This window comes from Nerophis lumbriciformis, linkage group LG03 (genome assembly GCF_033978685.3).
Source record: "Nerophis lumbriciformis linkage group LG03, RoL_Nlum_v2.1, whole genome shotgun sequence".
Taxonomy (NCBI): Eukaryota; Metazoa; Chordata; class Actinopteri; order Syngnathiformes; family Syngnathidae; genus Nerophis; species Nerophis lumbriciformis.
This window is the reverse complement of record NC_084550.2, coordinates 46,755,966-46,774,138: the sequence shown is the minus strand read 5'-3', so window position 1 is coordinate 46,774,138 and position 18,173 is coordinate 46,755,966. Positions and strand designations below refer to the sequence as shown.

Sequence of the window (18,173 nt, the reverse complement as noted above, 5' to 3'; positions counted from 1 at the left end):
CTTAGTGATATATCAGATAGTAGGTGTTTTTTTTTTTTACCCTTCACGTTCATATTTCGCTGTGTTTGTTGCATTTTTGTTGCGGTTCGCTTGATTGTAAAATATGTCGATCAGAGGGGGTGTGATGTTGTCAATAGGGATGTCTGATAATGGCTTTTTGGCGATATCCGATATTCCGATATTGTCCAACTCTTTAATTACCGATACCGATATCAACCGATACCGATATCAACCGATATATGTAGTCGTGGAATTAACACATTATTATGCCTAATTTGGACAACCAGGTATGGTGAAGATAAGGTACGTTTTAAAAACATTTATAAAATAAAATAAATACATTTTCTTGAATAAAAAGAAAGTAAAAGAATATATAAACAGTTACATAGAAACTAGTAATTATTGAAAATTAGTAAAATTAACTGTTAAAGGTTAGTTCTATTACTGGACCAGCAGCACGCACAATCATGTGTGCTTACGGGCTGTATCCCTTGCAGACTGTATTGATATATATTGATATATAATGTAGGAACCAGAATATTAACAACAGAAAGAAACAACCCTTTTGTGTGAATGAGTGTAAATGGGGGAGGGAGGTTTTTTGGGTTGGTGCACTAATTGTAAGTGTATCTTGTGTTTTTTATGTTGATTTAATTTAAAAAAACCACAAAAAAAACGATACCGATAATAAAAAAATACGATACCGATAATTTCCGATATTACATTTAACGCATTTATCGGCCGATAATATTGGCAGGCCGATACTATCGGACATCCCTAGTTGTCAATATTCAGTGTTTTATCATTCATAGTTAATATTGTAAATCCCGCATTCTTTATTTTCATGTACATTCTGGGTGTCTCATTCAGTAAAAAAAATGTAAAATTCCATTCAGTTTTTTAAAGCGGTCTGTCATAACGTTTTTAGCATTCAATCAGACATTATTCTGAGGTTTTGTATTAGTGTTCCTAAAAGTAGATATACCGGCCCCCAGACACATTTTTTCTGTAATTTTGCCCCGAGTCAAAATAATTGCCCAGGCTTGATATATGGAGATATCCGCTGACGTAACTAAGGCACAATACGTCACTTAAGTCTTAAATTCCAAATGGCTCGTTTAGAACGAGGCAAAAGGGTTTTGATAATATCCCCGCCACACCTTCATGGTCAGGATTAAAAGTTGCGGATAGCAAACACACAAAAACAGGCACCAACAAGTAAGAAAAGTTGGTTCTTCATAGTATGACCCCTTTAAGCCACATGAAATGAATGTTTAGCTTGCTGAAAGAACAAAAGAGGTCACCTGGTACTGAGCCCAGTCGATGTTTAGGTTCTTAGTGAAGCATGGCGGGATTGTCAAAGGAGCGTCCACAAAGTCCTGCCAAGGACAAACAATGATTGGTCATAAAAGTGTTCCAACTGCTACCAGGAGAGTAGAATACACGTGCACTGGTTACCTGGTTCCAGTTGAACACCAGGCCCTCAGCCGTGTAGTCCCTGTCCTTGTAGTCCTTAAAAAACTCACATCCTGAACACACAAATTGAACACATGCTTATGAAGCAACAACAAAGGAACATTCAACACAAATATTCAGCTCCACTAAAAAAAAAAAAAATCACAGGACTGAAGTTATACTAAACCAGGAGTCGGCAACCCAAAACCTTGAAAGAGCCATATTGGACCAAAAATACAAAAAACTCATCTGTCTGGAGCCACAAAAAATTAAAAGTGTTATAATGAAGGCAAAACCTGATGTGTCTATTTTAGCCTACTATCAAAATGACTTTAAAAGCCTTAAATAAGTGTTATAATAAAGACAACATATGATGTAAGTGTCTATATTAGCCTACTATCAAAAAATGAGGCATAATGATGCAATAGTACATACAACTAGCCTGAATAGCATGTTAGCATTGATTAGCTTGCAGTCATGCACTGACCAAATATGCCTGATTAGCACTCCAACAAGTCAATAACATCAACAAAGCACACCTTTGTGCATTCACGTACAGCATAAAACATTTGGTGGACAAAATGAGACAAATAAAGAGTGGAAGATTTTACATGTAAACAAACTGTTGCGTCACAGTCCACACTATGGTGAGTTCAACAACCGCTAAAATTAGTAGGACAAACGATGTTCACTTATTAGTGTCATCAGTGAAGCATACACACAAACATATTAAACAGTGGGCTTTCTAACAATTGGGAAGGTTTGTGTCATGTTTGTCCTCAAACAAAAAACATACGGAAACAAAAAAAATATCCCCCCCCATCTTATTGCATTTTCAATCCTTTAAAAAAAAAAATGCTCCAGGTAGCCACTATGGCGGCGCTAAAGAGCCACGGGTGGCTGACCACCATACTAAACCAATCTTATTTACTTCCTCTCTGACTTTGTGGGCTTTGTTGGTGATTGTCGCGGCCGAAAATGCCAGATTGATTGATTGATTGATTAAAATGTTCTTAACGTGCGGGGGTAAATGTGTTGGAACATAAATAAATGTTTAAGATAGACAAATACTTTTCAAGTGTATGTCTTTGGCAGTGTTACTTTCTGTTATCATAATTATTTACAATCATTAATATTTATAATGATTTAAAACAGTAAAGCAATTTCACAGTGAGCTCTGAGTATGTGATTTACTACTATTTAGTGTCTAATTTTAGATCTGTGTGGTATAAAACGATTAAAACATCAATACAGTATTTGTGTTCCAATTCTTGGTGAAATTCTGTGCTTTTTGAGGTTACAAAGAACTCTTTAAACATTAAAAACAATTCATAAAATCACAAGTTGATTCAATATTATTTGAAAAAAAAAATCAGCCTCAAAACCCTGCAACTTTTGCTGCTGCTTTCTGAAAAAGCTGTTAATTTTAAGTTCATTTCAGCCATAACTATCACCAAACAAAATTCTAAATTCTGAGCAAAATATGATATAATCACAAAACCCCCCCAAAAAATACAATACTAGTACTTTGTTTTTCCACCACTGGCTTTTATAACATTTTGCAGTCTATGAAAAGATGGACTTAACGAGTGACAAACATTACTCTTCATCAATCTCGGTCCAACTTTCTCTGATTGCTGTTGTCAGATCAGCTTTGTAAGTTGGAGTCTTGACATTTACCATTTTCTTCAATTTCCAACCCTACATTTTCAATTGGATTGAGAGCCAGACTATTTCTTGTATCTTCTTTAAGGAAAGTTTGCTGTTAATAAAGCTGTAATGACAGTCATCTCCACAGTGCCATCACCTGACATACAGCTCCACATTATCAATGACTGTGGAAATGTGCATGTTTTCTTCAGGCAGTCGTCTTAAAAAATCTCAATGCAACGGCACCAAACAAAAGTTCCAACATCATCACCTTGCCCAATGCAGATTTGCGATTCATCACTGAATATGACGTTCATCTAGTCATCCATTGTCCACGGTTACTTTACTTTAGCACAGGGGTGTCAAACCTAAGGTCCGAGGGCCGGATCAGGCCCGCGAACAGCTTTTATCCGGCCCGCAGGATGAGTTTGCTAAGTATAAAAATCCATCCATCCATCCATCTTCTTCTGCTTATCCGAGGTCGGGTCGCGGGGGCAGCAGCTTAAGCAGGGAAGCCCAGACTTCCCTCTCCCCAGCCACTTCGTCCAGCTCCTCCCGGGGGATCCCGAGGCGTTCCCAGGCCAGCCGGGAGAGATAGTCTTCCCAGTGTGTCCTGGGTCTTCCCCGTGGCCTCCTACCGGTCGGACGTGCCCGAAACACCTTCCTAGGGAGGCGTTCGGGTGGCATCCTGACCAGATGCCCGAACCACCTCATCTGGCTCCTCTCGATGTGGAGGAGCAGCGGCTTTACTTTGAGCTCCCCCCGAATGACAGAGCTTCTCACCCTATCTCTAAGGGAGAGCCCCGCCACTCGGCGGAGGAAACTCATTTCGGTCGCTTGTACCCGTGATCTTGTCCTTTCGGTCATGACCCAAAGCTCATGACCATAGGTGAGGATGGGAACGTAGATCGACCGGTAAATCGAGAGATTTGCCTTCCGGCTCAGCTCCTTCTTCACCACAACGGATCGATACAGCGTCCGCATTACTGAAGACGCCGCACCGATCCGCCTGTCGATCTCACGATCCACTCTTCCCCCACTCGTGAACAAGACTCCGAGGTACTTGAACTCCTCCACTTGGGGCAAGATCTCCTCCCCAACCCAGAGATGGCACTCCACCCTTTTCCGAGAGAGAACCATGGACTCGGACTTGGAGGTGCTGATTCCCATCCCAGTCGCTTCACACTCGGCTGCGAACCGATCCAGCGAGAGCTGAAGATCTTGGCCAGAGGAAGCCATCAGGACCACATCATCTGCAAATAGCAGAGACCTAATCCTGCAGCCACCAAACCAGATCCCCTGACTGCGCCTAGAAATTCTGTCCATAAAGGTTATGAACAGAATCGGTGACAAAGGGCAGCCTTGGCGGAGTCCAACCCTCACTGGAAACGTGTCCGACTTACTGCCGGCAATGCGGACCAAGCTCTGGCACTGATTATACAGGGAGCGAACTGCCACAATAAGACAGTCCGTTACCCCATACTCTCTGAGCACTCCCCACAGGACTTCCCGGGGTACACGGTCGAATGCCTTCTCCAAGTCCACAAAGCACATGTAGACTGGTTGGGCAAACTCCCATGCACCCTCAAGGACCCTGCCGAGAGTATAGAGCTGGTCCACAGTTCCACGACCAGGACGAAAACCACACTGTTCCTCCTGAATCCGAGGTTCGACTATCCGGCGTAGCCTCCTCTCCAGTACACCTGAATAGACCTTACCGGGAAGGCTGAGGAGTGTGATCCCACGATAGTGTGATCCCCGAACTCCTCCCATGTCCGAGTTTTTGCCTCCGCGACCGCTGAAGCCGCACACCGCTTGGCCTGTCGGTACCTGTCTGCTGCCTCAGGAGTCCCATGAGCCAAAAGAACCCGATAGGACTCCTTCTTCAGCCTGACGGCATCCCTCACCGCCGGCGTCCACCAACGGGTTCTAGGATTACCGCCACGACAGGCACCAACTACCTTGCGGCCACAGCTCCAATCGGCCGCCTCGACAACAGAGGTACGGAACATCGTCCACTCGGACTCAATGTCCAGCACCTCCCTCGTGACATGTTCAAAGTTCTTCCGGAGGTGGGAATTGAAACTCTCTCTGACAGGAGACTCTGCCAGGCGTTCCCAGCAAACCCTCACAATGCGTTTGGGCCTGCCAGGTCTGTCCGGCATCCTCCCCCACCATCGCAGCCAACTCACCACCAGGTGGTGATCGGTAGAAAGCTCCGCCCCTCTCTTCACCCGAGTGTCCAAAACATGAGACCGCAAATCCGATGACACAACTACAAAGTCGATCATGGAACTGCGGCCTAGGGTGTCCTGGTGCCAAGTGCACATATGGACACCCTTATGTTTGAACATGGTGTTTGTTATCGACAATCTGTGACGAGCACAAAAGTCCAATAACAGAACACCACTCGGGTTCAGATCCGGGCGGCCATTCTTCCCAATCACACCTCTCCAGGTTTCACTGTCGCTGCCAACATGAGCGTTGAAGTCCCCCAGTAGAACGAGGGAATCACCCGGGGGAGCACTCTCCAGTACTCCCTCGAGTGAATCCAAAAAGGGTGGGTACTCTGAGCTGCCGTTTGGCGCGTAAACGCAAACAACAGTCAGGACCCGTCCCCCCACCCGAAGGCGGAGGGAAGCTACCCTCTCGTCCACCGGGTTGAACTCCAACGTGCAGGCTTTGAGCCGAGGGGCAACAAGAATTGCCACCCCAGCCCGTCGCCTCTCACTGCCGGCAACGCCAGAGTGGAAGAGAGTCCAGCCCCTATCAAGAGAAGTGGTTCCAGAGCCCTTGCTGTGCGTCGAAGTGAGTCCGACTATATCTAGCCGGAACTTCTCCTCCTCACGCACTAGCTCAGGCTCCTTCCCCCCCAGCGAAGTGACGTTCCACGTCCCAAGAGCCAGCTTATGTAGCCGAGGATCGGACCGCCAAGCGCCCTGCCCTCGGCTGCCGCCCAGCTCACACTGCACCCGACCTCTATGGCCCCTGCTATGGGTGGTGAGCCCATTGGAGGGGGGACCCACGTTGCCTCTTCGGGCTGTGCCCGGCCGGGCCCCATGGGGACAGGCCCGGCCACCAGGCGCTCGCCATCGTGCCCCACCTCCGGGCCTGGCTCCAGAGGGGGGCCCCGGTGACCCGCGTCCGGGCGAGGGAAATCTGGGTCCTAGTATAAAAATTAACCTGAAATTTTTGAATGAAAGAAACAGCTGTTCTAAATATGTCCACTGGATGTCACAATAGCAATTTTTTGTATCTTTGTAGAGGATGCTACATATGTACAAAATAAACCACATGTTAGTACATCAGTCGTGGCAAATGATCAAACTACATAAATAACATCCTGTAATTTGATTTTGATATACTTTTTGAATCTGGATAGATTGAAAAATAACACCAATGAGTTGACTGATGAACATTATCACATAATTTATTCAGAAAATATAAATAACGACAATTTAATTATTAACCGCAACATGGTAAGTGTAAAAAACCCCCAACAACATTATGATTTGTACATTTTCACAATGTGCTTGTTTTATTTTTAAACAAAGACAACAATTTGAAGTTGTCTTTATTTTTTAAGTTATCGTGCTGTGATTTTACCAGTCCGGCCCACGTGGGAGTAGATTTTTCCCCATGTGGACCCCCTGCTTTAGCCCATTGGAGTCTTTGTTTTATGTTTAGGTGTTGATGATGGCTTTCATTTAGCTTTTCTGTGTTTAAATTCCATTTCCTTCAGACGCTTTCTTAAAGTTCAGTCACAGATGGTGATTCTAGTTTCTGCCCATTTGTCCTTCATTTGTTTTGCTGTGCATTTTCTGTTTTCAAAACACATTGCTTTAAGTTTTCTGTCTTGGCGCTTGGATGTGTTCCTTGGTCTACCAATATGCTTGCATTTTGCAACCTTTTTAGAACGCTCTTTTGCATAATAGAGCGACTCCCATTGGCTCCATTGTTAGTTGACTTTTGCTAACGTTTATTTACCAGTTAGAATGCATTAAAAAAAAGAAAAACATATGTGTGCTAGTCTCACTGAGGATTGTGAATGATAGGCAAAATTCCCCTAAAAGTTCAGTTCCCCTTTGAGAGTGTACAGGAAGTTATGAATGACATTGCCTGCTTATTTTACCTGGGTAAGGCACAGAGAGCAAAGTGAAGTCTGCATAGCGTTGGGCTTTGTCTGCCTTCTCGGAAGACGTCACACTGTGGCAACATAAAAGGAGAGAAATGGCTTCATATCAATATACAATAACGATAGTTAATATCACATTTGCTGATCAAGGATTCCAGATTTGGTTCTGTAGAACGCTGTATTTGATTACTCAGAAGTTTATTCTTGTAACTTCATTTTAAGAACCACATTGCTGTAGTCATCCTGTTTGTAGTCATTCTTCTTTTACCAGTGATGACTTGTGGAAACACAACACATGAGCACGACTACACAAGTCAGATAAACATAAATGCTGCACTGAAAATGTGTAATTACGATGCAATTGTTCATATACAGTCATGGTCAAAAGTTTACATACACTTGTGGCCAAACAGCTAAATTTTTGTTTTATCTGACATCACATGGACAAAGATAAGATCTTCTAGAGGAAAGTTCCGTGGTCAGATGAAACAAAAATTGAGCGGTTTGGCCACAATACCCAGCAATATGTTTGGAGGAGAAAAAGTGAGGCCTTTAATCCCAGGAACACCCAACCTACCGTCAAGCATGGTGGTGGTAGTATTATGCTCTGAACTGGTGCTTTACAGAGATTAAATGGGACAATGAATAGGAGCATTACCTCCAAATTCTTCAGGACAACCTAAAATCATCAGCCTGGAGGTTGGGTCTTGGGCGCAGTTGGGTGTTCCAACAGGAAAATAACCCCAAACACACGTCAAAAGTGGTAAAGGAATGGCTAAATCAGCCTAGAATTAAGGTTTTACAATGGCCTTCCCAAAGTCCTGACTTAAACGTGTGGACAATGCTGAAGAAACAAGTCCATGTCAGAAAACCAACAAATTTAGCTGAACTTCACCAATTTTGTCAAGAGGAGTGGTCAAAAATTCAACCAGAAGCTTGTGGATGGCTACCAAAAGCGCCTTATTACAGTGAAACTTGCCAAGTGACATGTAACCAAATATTAACATTGCTGTATGTATACTTTTGACCCAGTAGATTTGGTCAAATTTTCAGTAGACCCATAATAAATTCATAAAAGAACCAAACTTCATGAATGTTTTTTGTGACCAACAAGTATGTGCTCCAATCACTCTATCACAAAACAATAAGAGTTGTAGAAATTATTGGAAACTCAAGACAGCCATGACATTAAGTTCTTTACAATTGTATGTAAACTTTTGATCGTGACTGGAGGTTTAGAAAAGATGGTAACTTTTAGAAGGGAATTCTGTAAAAAACTGAACTTTTTGGAAAGTTCAAAGCAGAGTGGTACATCAGGATACGAGTGCCCCCTGGCTTACGTTAGCTCGTATCCCCAAAAACTAATTGTTATGGGAATGTCACCATGAACCTTGTAAAAAAAAAAGTGCGCGTGTGACGTCGAGTTTTGTGTGCAGGCGAGTCACTTCACCGACCAATTCTGATCACATTTTACGTCACACTTTTTTGTAATGTGAACAGCTCTATAAAAAGATCAGATTTAACAAATAATGGGAATTGGGCATAATGTTCTGCAGTGTGAAAAATGTGACATGTTGGCATCAGAAGGCAAGCATACACCTGTATACAGTGCATCTGGAAAGTATTCACAGTGCTTCACTTTACCCACATTCTTTTATGTTACAGCAGGAGTGCCCATTACGTCGGCCGCGAGCTACCAATCGATGGCGCAGGGTGTGGTGTGTCAGTCGATCTCCAGCCAGGCATTAAAAAAATAAGACATAAAAATGAGCGATCATCAATCTTCACCAAGACGTAATTTTCGTCACTTGATTGACATTCACGGCACCCGAGGGTCTTGTGAGATGACGCTGGCTGCTGCCAGATCATTGTTAAGAAAAAACAACCGACAGGAAGGCGAGAAATGCTTTTTATCTCTAAAGACTGACTGCACAGTTCCTGTCTTCACAATAAAAGCTCTACTTCATCCTGCCTGCGCTAACAAAATAAGAGTCTCAGAAAGCTGGCGTGCACAAGCTAGCAAGCTTCGGAGTTTGCCGCCAATGTATTCCTTGTAAAGTGTATAAACAAGTATGGAAGCTGGACAAATAAGATGGCAAAAACCAACCACTTTCATGTGGTATTGGACAGAAAGGAGGACTTTTTTCTCCTCCATTTGAAAATGTGGACTTAATCAGCACTACTGTCTGATTCCAATCAATGCAAGTCATCAGAATCAGGTAATACAGCAACTTATATTCTTGTCTTTATGAAAGAAAAGAATCTATATGTGTTAAAACGTGCTTGTATTATCATTAAACACCTTTAACTTGTTAACAAAAATGTCTCTTTCATAAATAATGCATATAAATTATATATATGAATAAGGTAGATCCCCTCGACTTGGTCAATTGAAAAGTAGCTCGCCTGCAGAAAAAGTGTGTGCATTGGACTGCCACAGGAAGGACCCGAAATCTACGAGCAGAGAGGAGGCAAACCTGACACCGCTCCAAGCACTTTTTTTGTTTGAACTGTTTATAACCCAGTGCAGCAGCTGTTTATGACCCCTCCTCTTAGAAGCAGCTGCAGCTATGTAATCAGGAAATGCCCAAATAAATGAGGAGGCGTGTGGCGCTTGTTCCTCAGAGGGTGGGGTGACACTGACGGAGGATGCAGGTCCACACGCGCTCATGAACTAAATTGAATCCAGTCTCTGTTTGATTCCTTGCTTCTTGTCTTGTTTAATAGATAGTTCCGTGTTTGAACCTGATAACCCCTGTGTTACAGCCTCATTTCAAAATGGAATATAGATCAGGGCGGTATAGCTCGGTTGATAGAGTGGCCGTGCCAGCAACTTGAGGGTTCCAGGTTCGATCCCCGCTTCCGCCATCCTAGTTACTGTCGTCGTGTCCTTGGGCAAGACACTTTACCCACCTGCTCCCAGTGCCATCCACACTAGTTTAAATGTAACTTAGATATTGGGTTTCACTATGTAAAAGCGCTTTGAGTCACTAGAGAAAAGCGCTATATAAATATAATTCACTTCACTTAAATTAATTTTCCCCTTAAAATTGTACACACAATACCCCATAATGACAAAGTAAACATGTTTTAGAACTTTTTGCAACTGTATTAAAAATTAAAAAGTAAGTATTCACAGCCTTTGCAACGGAGCTCTAAAGTGTCTGTTTCAACTGATCACCCTTGAGGTGTTCTTACAGCTTAAATGGAGTCCACTTGTGGTATATTTAGATGGTTGGACATGACCTGGAAAGGCACACACCTGTCTATATTCAAGATCTCACACTTGACTGTGCATGGCGGAGCACAAACCTAGCATGAAGTCAAAGAATTGTCTATTGACCTCCAAGGCAAGATTGTCTCGAGGCACAGTGAGAAGCTCGGGTCGCATGACGGCGATTAGTGGCGTTGTTCCCAAGATGCAGAAAATCGAGGAGGCAATGTGCAGGTAAAAGTATTTAATGTAGCTCAGAAACAAAGATGAGTGCCGCTGGAAAGGCACCGAAGCATAGGGAGGGCTATGCAAAAACAAAACTAAAACTGACGGATGCAGAAAAAAACGGAATGCTGCAATGTAGCAAATACTCACGGCTGGAGGAGAGAGCGTCCACATGAAGAATATCCATTCCAAACAAAGTCCCGACAAAGAATGGTGGCTCACACTCAACTTAAATAGTCTTAATGACCAACAGAAAAAAGGTGAGGAGAAAAAGTCAATCAATCAATCAATGTTTATTTATATACCCCTAAATCACAAGTGTCTCAAAGGGCTGCACAAGCCACAACAACATCCTCGGTACAGAGCCCACATAAGGACAAGGAAAAACTCACCCCAGTGGGACGTCAATGTGAATGACTATGAGAAACCTTGGAGAGGACCGCATATGTGGGTAACTCCCACCCTCTTAGGCTAGACCGAAAGCAATGGATGTCGAGTGGGTCTGACATAACATAATATTGTGAAAGTCCAGTCCATAGTGGATCCAACATGTCAGCGAAAGTCCAGCCCATCGTGGATCCAACATAATAGTGAGAGTCCAGTCCATAGTGGGGCCAGCAGGAAACCGTCCCAAGCGGAGACGGGTCAGCAGCGCAGAAAAGTGCTTGAAGGCATGTGTAAAGTATGTGTGGAAAAACACCAACACAACAGGAAGTGCCACCCTAATAAGAGTGCACCAAACACAGAAGAACACCAACAAAACCCAACATAAAGGCACAGTGTGGTGTAACCAGCCGTGACACACAGCACAACATACACTATATTGCCAAAAGTATTTGGCCACCCATCCAAATGATGAGAATCAGGTGTCCTAATCACACACAGGTGTATAAAATCAAGCACTTAGGCATGGAGACTGTTTCTACAAACATTTGTGAAAGAATGGGCCGCTCTCAGGAGCTCAGTGATTTCCAGCGTGGAACTGTCATAGGACCTGTGCAACAAATCCAGTCGGGAAATTTCCTCGCTCCTAAATATTCCGAAGTCAACTGTGGGCTTTATTATAAGAAAATGGAAGAGTTTGGGAACAACAGCAACTCAGCCACCAAGTGGTAGGCCACGTAAACTGCCAGAGAGGGGTCAGCGGATGCTGAAGCGCGTAGTGCAAAGAGGTCGCCGACTTTCCGCACAGTCAGTTGCTACAGAGCTCCAAACTTCATGTGACCTTCCAATTAGCCCACGTACAGTAGGCAGAGAGCTTCATGAAATGGGTTTCCATGGCCGAGCAGCTGCATCTAAGCCATACATCACCAAGTCCGATGCAAAGCGTCGCATGCAGTGGTGTAAAGCACGTCGCCACTGGACTCTAGAGCAGTGGAGACGCCTTCTCTGGAGTGATGAATCACGCTTTTACATCTGGTAATCTGATGGCCGAGTCTGGGTTTGGAGGTTGCCAGGAGAACGGTACATTTCGGACTGCATTGTGCCGAGTGTGAAATTTGGTGGAGGAGGAATTATGGTGTGGGGTTGTTTTTCAGGAGTTGGGCTTGGCCCCTTAGTTCCAGTGAAAGGAACTTTGAATGCTCCAGGATACCAAAACATTTTGGACAATACCATGCTCCCAACCTTGTGGGAACAGTTTGGAGCAGGCCCCTTCCTCTTCCAACATGACTGTGCACCAGTGCACCAAGCAAGGTCTATAAAGACATGGATAACAGAGTCTGGTGTGGATAAACTTGACTGGCCTGCACAGAGTCCTGACCTGAACACCTTTGGGATGAATTAGAATGGAGACTGAGAGCCAGGCCTTCTCGACCAACATCAGTGTGTGACCTCACCGATGTGCTTTTGGAAGAATGGTCGAAAATTCCAATGAACACACTCCGCAACCTTGTGGACAGCCTTCCCAGAAGAGTTGAAGCTGTAATAGCTGCAAAAGGCGGACCGACATCATATTGAACCCTATGGGTTAGGAATGGGACGGCACTTCGAGTTCATATGTGAGTCAAGGCAGGTGGCCAAATACTTTTGGCAATATAGTGTATATGCTGCCTTGAAGGTCCCAATGAGCACAGAGGCCTGCTTCATCTGTAAATGGAAGAAGATTGGAACCCCCAGAGCCCTCATGTAACAAGCTTGCGTACGCACAAAAACCTGCCACATGCAGTCTTTCACGGCAAAAATTAGATGTATAAAATGATGTAAAAATGACTGATGTTGACGTGGAAATTTGTGCTGCTTCACGGCAATTCCATAACTTCCGTACGCACAGTTCTACAGGCTGTGGATACTTCAGCAACAGACATGATGCTGGGTAACGGTTTACATTAAAAAGCGCCAACTATAACTCTTCAGACAGATTGATGTGGCTATCAGAGACATGAAACATATTAATCATTTGATCAGGCTACAGTATAAACACATTTTGTTAGATGTTACAAAAAGTATTTTACGTTGAGGTAATAAGTCGCCCACCTCTTCTAAAGTTTTAGGTGTCATTGTAGTGACTATCTTTTCAAACTGGTTCCAGCACTAATTTCCCCGAGTCAGTTTTGCCCACGCACATCCTTCTTCTTTTCCACTTTCTTCCTGACACAACCATTTTTTTTATTTTTTATTTCAGCCCGTGTTCAGTTGTCGGAGATTTTATCAATATTGGCAATATCAGGCTGCCAATCGCTCTGCCGTCTGCTCGAAACACAAGAAAGAAGCACCTCCTGCTGACTTGTGATTGGTCAGACCTGGCAAACTCGAGCACATGGCTACTTTAAATATTATTTGCCTACTTATAAGGGGGCGTGGTCTGGGCGTGCCAAGCCACACACAAGTTCACAGTCGTTGATTGCGTTGTAACAAAGAAATGTGCGTGCGAACACTTTGATACATCTGAATTTTTACTTGCATACACTGTTTTCTGGATTTAATCGTACGTCCATTTTTAGTAGGACAGCCACACAACTCTTTTTTCTAAAGCTGGCCAGCCGTCAAAACTGAGCGATTAGGGGAGAAGGGCCCAAGTCAGGGAGGTGACCAAGAACTCTGCAGCAAACCACAAATCAGGCCTGTATGGTAGAGTGGCCAGACGGAAGCCATTTCTTTGTAAATGATTTCCAAAATGCACTAGGGCTGCAACAACTAATCGATTAAATCGATTATAAAAATAGTTGCCGATTAATTTAGTCATCGATTCGTTGAAACTATGCTATGCGCATGTGCGGAGGCTTTTTTTCTTATTTTATTTTTTTAATTATTATTATTTTAATTTTTTTTAAATAAACCTTTATTTATAAACTGCAACATTTACAAACAGCTGAGAAACAATAATCAAAATAAGTACAAAAACAGTACAAAACAGCGCCAGGGCGGCGCTGAGGCTACGTCTCATGAGGTGGAGGTAAGCTAGCCAATGATGTGTCATGTACAGCTCACGTCTCCTTTGCGGAAACTTTCGAAAAATGGCGCAGGAAAACAGTACGGATAGTTCAGCGGAAAAACATCTTGAGGTTATTGCTTCAATGGAGAAAAGTGTACGACCTAAGTCGTCAAAAGTGTGGGAACACTTTACTTTAAAGACTTCAAAGAAGACCGTTTTCTGCAAAATGGCACGGAAGTACAACATTGCTTCACGAGCACCTGAAAAGGAAACAAGTTGGAGCCATGGATGAAGGGAAGAACTCACGGTATGTAACTTTTTAAGTCCATAGTGGCAACAAGCATTCATGAGTTCAGCTTTTTTGTGAGTAACGTTAACGTTATGCTTTTGTTGCAACGCGGTGCTGATAATGTGTCTCCGGCACATTTGACTCCGTTTTGAGAGCGAAAACGCACAGTTACCAATTTGGAAATAAACGTAACGGACAGAAATATCTCAGGTTGGTTTCATCATTGGAATTGGGGGTTAAATCACCAAAATGATTCCCGGGCGCGGCCACCGCTGCTGCCCACTGCTCCCCTCACCTCCCAGGGGGTGATTAAGGGTGATGGGTCAAATGCAGAGAATAATCTCGCCACACCTAGTGTGTGTGTGTGACAATCATTGGTACTTTAACTTTTAACTTTAACTTTTTTAATGGATCAATGTAGCCGGGCCCGATAAAGCTATATAAATATATTTAGATTTGAGTGACGCTTTAGTGTAACTAAATGTTATGAAGGCGCTGGAATATTTCATGCTATTATTCAGAGGCAGCCTAAAATGAATCCTTTGTTATTCACAACAGAAACGTGTACAATATCTGATTCAGTTCTGATCTTATGAGTTACATTTCTGTATTATTATTGGTGTATGCTGCATCCCCAATGTCCAGAACATGGTGCCAGTATGCTGTTTTTTTTTCCAATAAAATACTGGAAAGGATAGAAATGTAGTTTGTCCCTTTTATCAGATTATTAATCGATACAATCGAAGTAATAATCGACAGATTAATCGATTATCAAATGAATCGTTAGTTGCAGCCCTAAAATGCACCTGAAGGACTCTCAGAACATGGGGTCCAAAATTATCTGATTGAACTCTTTGGTGTGAATGCCAGGCGTCATGTTTGGAGGAAACCAGGCACCGCTCATCACCAGGCCAATAGCATCCCTACAGTGAAGCATGGTGGTGGCAGCATCATGGTGTGGGGATGGTTTTCAGCGGCAGGAACTGGGAGACTAGTTAGGATAAAGGGAAAGATGCATTCAGCAATGTATAGAGACATTCTGGATGAAAACCTGCTCCAGAGCGCTCTTGAACTTGTACTGGGGCGACGGTTCATCTTTCAGCAGGGCAACGACCCTAAGTACAGAGCCAAGATATGAAAATAACGGCTTTAGGACAACTCTTTACAGAGTCCTTGAGTGGCCCAGCCACAGCACAGACCTAAATCCGTCTGAACATCTTTGGAGAGATCGCCAAATGGCTGCGCAACGACGTTTCCCATTTAACCCGATGGAGCTTGGGTAGGTGTAGGCCAGGGGTCGGCAACCTTTACCAGTCAAAGAGCCATTTTGACCAGTTTCACAAATTATAGAAAACAATGGGAGCCGCAAATTTTTTTTGAAATTTTAAATGAAATAACACTGCATACAAAGTTTTTTTTTTGCTTTGTGCTATGTATAAACCAGGGGTCTCAGACACGCTGCCCACACCTTTATGTGGAATTTGTAAGCTGGTGCGGCACGCGGGTTCTAAATGAACGGATCAGCGTCATGCGTGCCGTGATAGTACAACATATAGCACCCACTACAGCCAGCGTGCCTGATCAGCCACACGTTGTATGGTGCTTTCGCTCACATAGGTGACAGCATGGCATACTTGGTCAACAACCACACAGGTCACACTGACGGTGGCGGTATAAAAAAAAAACTTGAACACTCTTACTAATAATGCGCCACACTGTGAACCCACACCAAACAGGAATGACAAACAAATTTCGGGAGAACATCTGCACCGTAACACAACATAAACACAACAGGACAAATACCCAGAATCCCATGCAGCCCTAACTCTTCCGGGATACATTATACACCCCCGCTACCAAACCCCGCCCACCTCAACCGACGCACAGAGAGAGAGGGGGGGGGGGGGGGGGGTTGATGTGTGAGGGAGCAGGGTTGGGGTGGGGGCGGGGTTTGGTGGTAGCAGGGGTGTATAATGTAGCCCGGAAGAGTCAGGGCTGCATGGGATTCTGGGTGTTTGTTCTGTTGTGTTTATGTTGTGTTAAGGTGCAGATGTTCTCCCGAAATGTGTTTGTCATTCTTGTTTGGTTTTGGTTCAAAGTGTGGCGCATTATTAGTAAGAGTGTTAAAGTTGTTTTATATGACCACCGTCAGTGTAACCTGTGTGGCTGTTGAACAAGTATGCCTTGCTGTCACATAAGTGTGCAAGCAGAAGATGTATATTGTATAACAAGTGTTGGGCTGGCACGCTGGTAATACAGATGGTAGAGGGCGTCAAATGTTGTACCATCATGGCACGCCCTTATTATAGCCGTAAGAGTGAAAATCGGTGAATATTAATCCGGGGAGTTTTCTGCGAGAGGCACTGAAATCCGGAAGTCTCACGGGAAAATTGGGGGGTTCAGCAAGTAAGCTGCTGAGCCGCATCAGAGTGATCAAAGAGCCGCATGCGGCTCCGGAGCCGCGGGTTACCGACCCCTGGTGTAGGCGAAAGGGCCCAAAGATTCCAAGCTTGTGGCATCATATTCCAAAAGTTGAGGCTGTGTTTGCTGCCAAAGGTGCATCATCAAAAACTGTGAATACTTATGTAAATGTGTTTTTTTAGAGTCTTATTTTTAACACACACACACACACACACACACACACACACACACACACACACACACACACACACACACACACACACACACACACACACACACACACACACACACAGTAGACTACTTGTTATCTTATTGTTTTATATACTATGTTTTAATTTTGTTTGTTAATTTACTGCTTTAGGTGAGAACCTTGCATAGGCCTTTTTGGGTTTCTTTTCTCACCTGCACTTATTTCTTATTACGTATTTCTCATTACTTGTCTCTGTTTTTTTTTTACTTTTACAATCTTTTGTACTGTTTATATTGTGCGAATAAATAAATGAGACAAAATAAAATAAATAATACATTTGCAAAAACTTCTTAAAAAAAAAAAGTTTTACATTATTATTAAGAGGTATTGTGTGTAGAATTTTGAGGAGAAAAATGAATGTATTCCATTTTGGAATAAGGCTGTAACAAAATAAAAGGAGGAAAAAGTTAATCACTATGACTACTTTCCGGATGCACTGCAGCTGGCCATGTAGTGTGTGTGTGTGTGTGTGTGTGTGTGTGTGTGTGTGTGTGTGTGTGTGTGTGTGTGTGTGTGTGTGAGTAAGTGTTGCACACATTGTGCACTGTGCCAAACATATGATACACACGTGGGAATTCTTTCTTACTTTAGGCCAAACTTAACCTTCTTATTCTCCACCATGAGGTCGCAGATATAGCCAACTGACAGGTAGCGCAGCAGCTTGATGTCGTGACCTCTGACCTTGTCAAAGAGCTGGGAGTCCCCGTTCCTGAAGACGAGGAAAGACGTGTGTGACGTGCATCAGTGTGACTAGCAGCTTCCTGGAATAATAACAATAATACTGTGGAACGTTTTTATGTCCACACACATCACACCATATGCGTCGACATAAACGGTTGGTGCCAAAACCAAAACATTCACTTGTGACTTTTGTCTAGACATAATGACAATGAGTTATATTAAAGTGTTTTTGTTTAAGCTTATTATTGGATGTTTCGACTCCAGTGATAATAAAGCTAGTTAGTTATGGTACATGCGCAAAATCTTTCATCGAAAATAAATGTTGTTACTTGTTAGTTGCCATGCTTTTATTTTGCACTAAACAGGAAGTGAGTGTTTGCATGTTGTAACGTTGAATATTTACACAGAACCGGTAGTTATGTTGCTGCTTAGAGATAATGATGAAGTCACTAATTAATGGACCTTTTTTTTATTGCCTCT

General features: G+C 43.3%; 1 protein-coding gene across 2 annotated transcripts in view; it reads right to left on the bottom strand.

Annotated features, from left to right (window-relative positions):
• Positions 1–18,173, bottom strand: part of mtmr14 (myotubularin related protein 14) — a 70,970-nt gene that overhangs the window by 26,002 nt on the left and 26,795 nt on the right. Inside the window, exons 6-9 of one of the 2 annotated variants that reach the window (XM_061937910.2) lie at positions 17,599–17,721; positions 7,238–7,311; positions 1,459–1,529; positions 1,305–1,379 (exon numbers count right to left, since the gene is read on the bottom strand). In XM_061937910.2, the coding sequence (XP_061793894.1) occupies positions 1,305–1,379; positions 1,459–1,529; positions 7,238–7,311; positions 17,599–17,721 (343 nt within the window). The remainder of the gene's footprint in view (positions 1–1,304; positions 1,380–1,458; positions 1,530–7,237; positions 7,312–17,598; positions 17,722–18,173) is intronic. The other variant, XM_061937919.2, reaches the window with a different exon arrangement.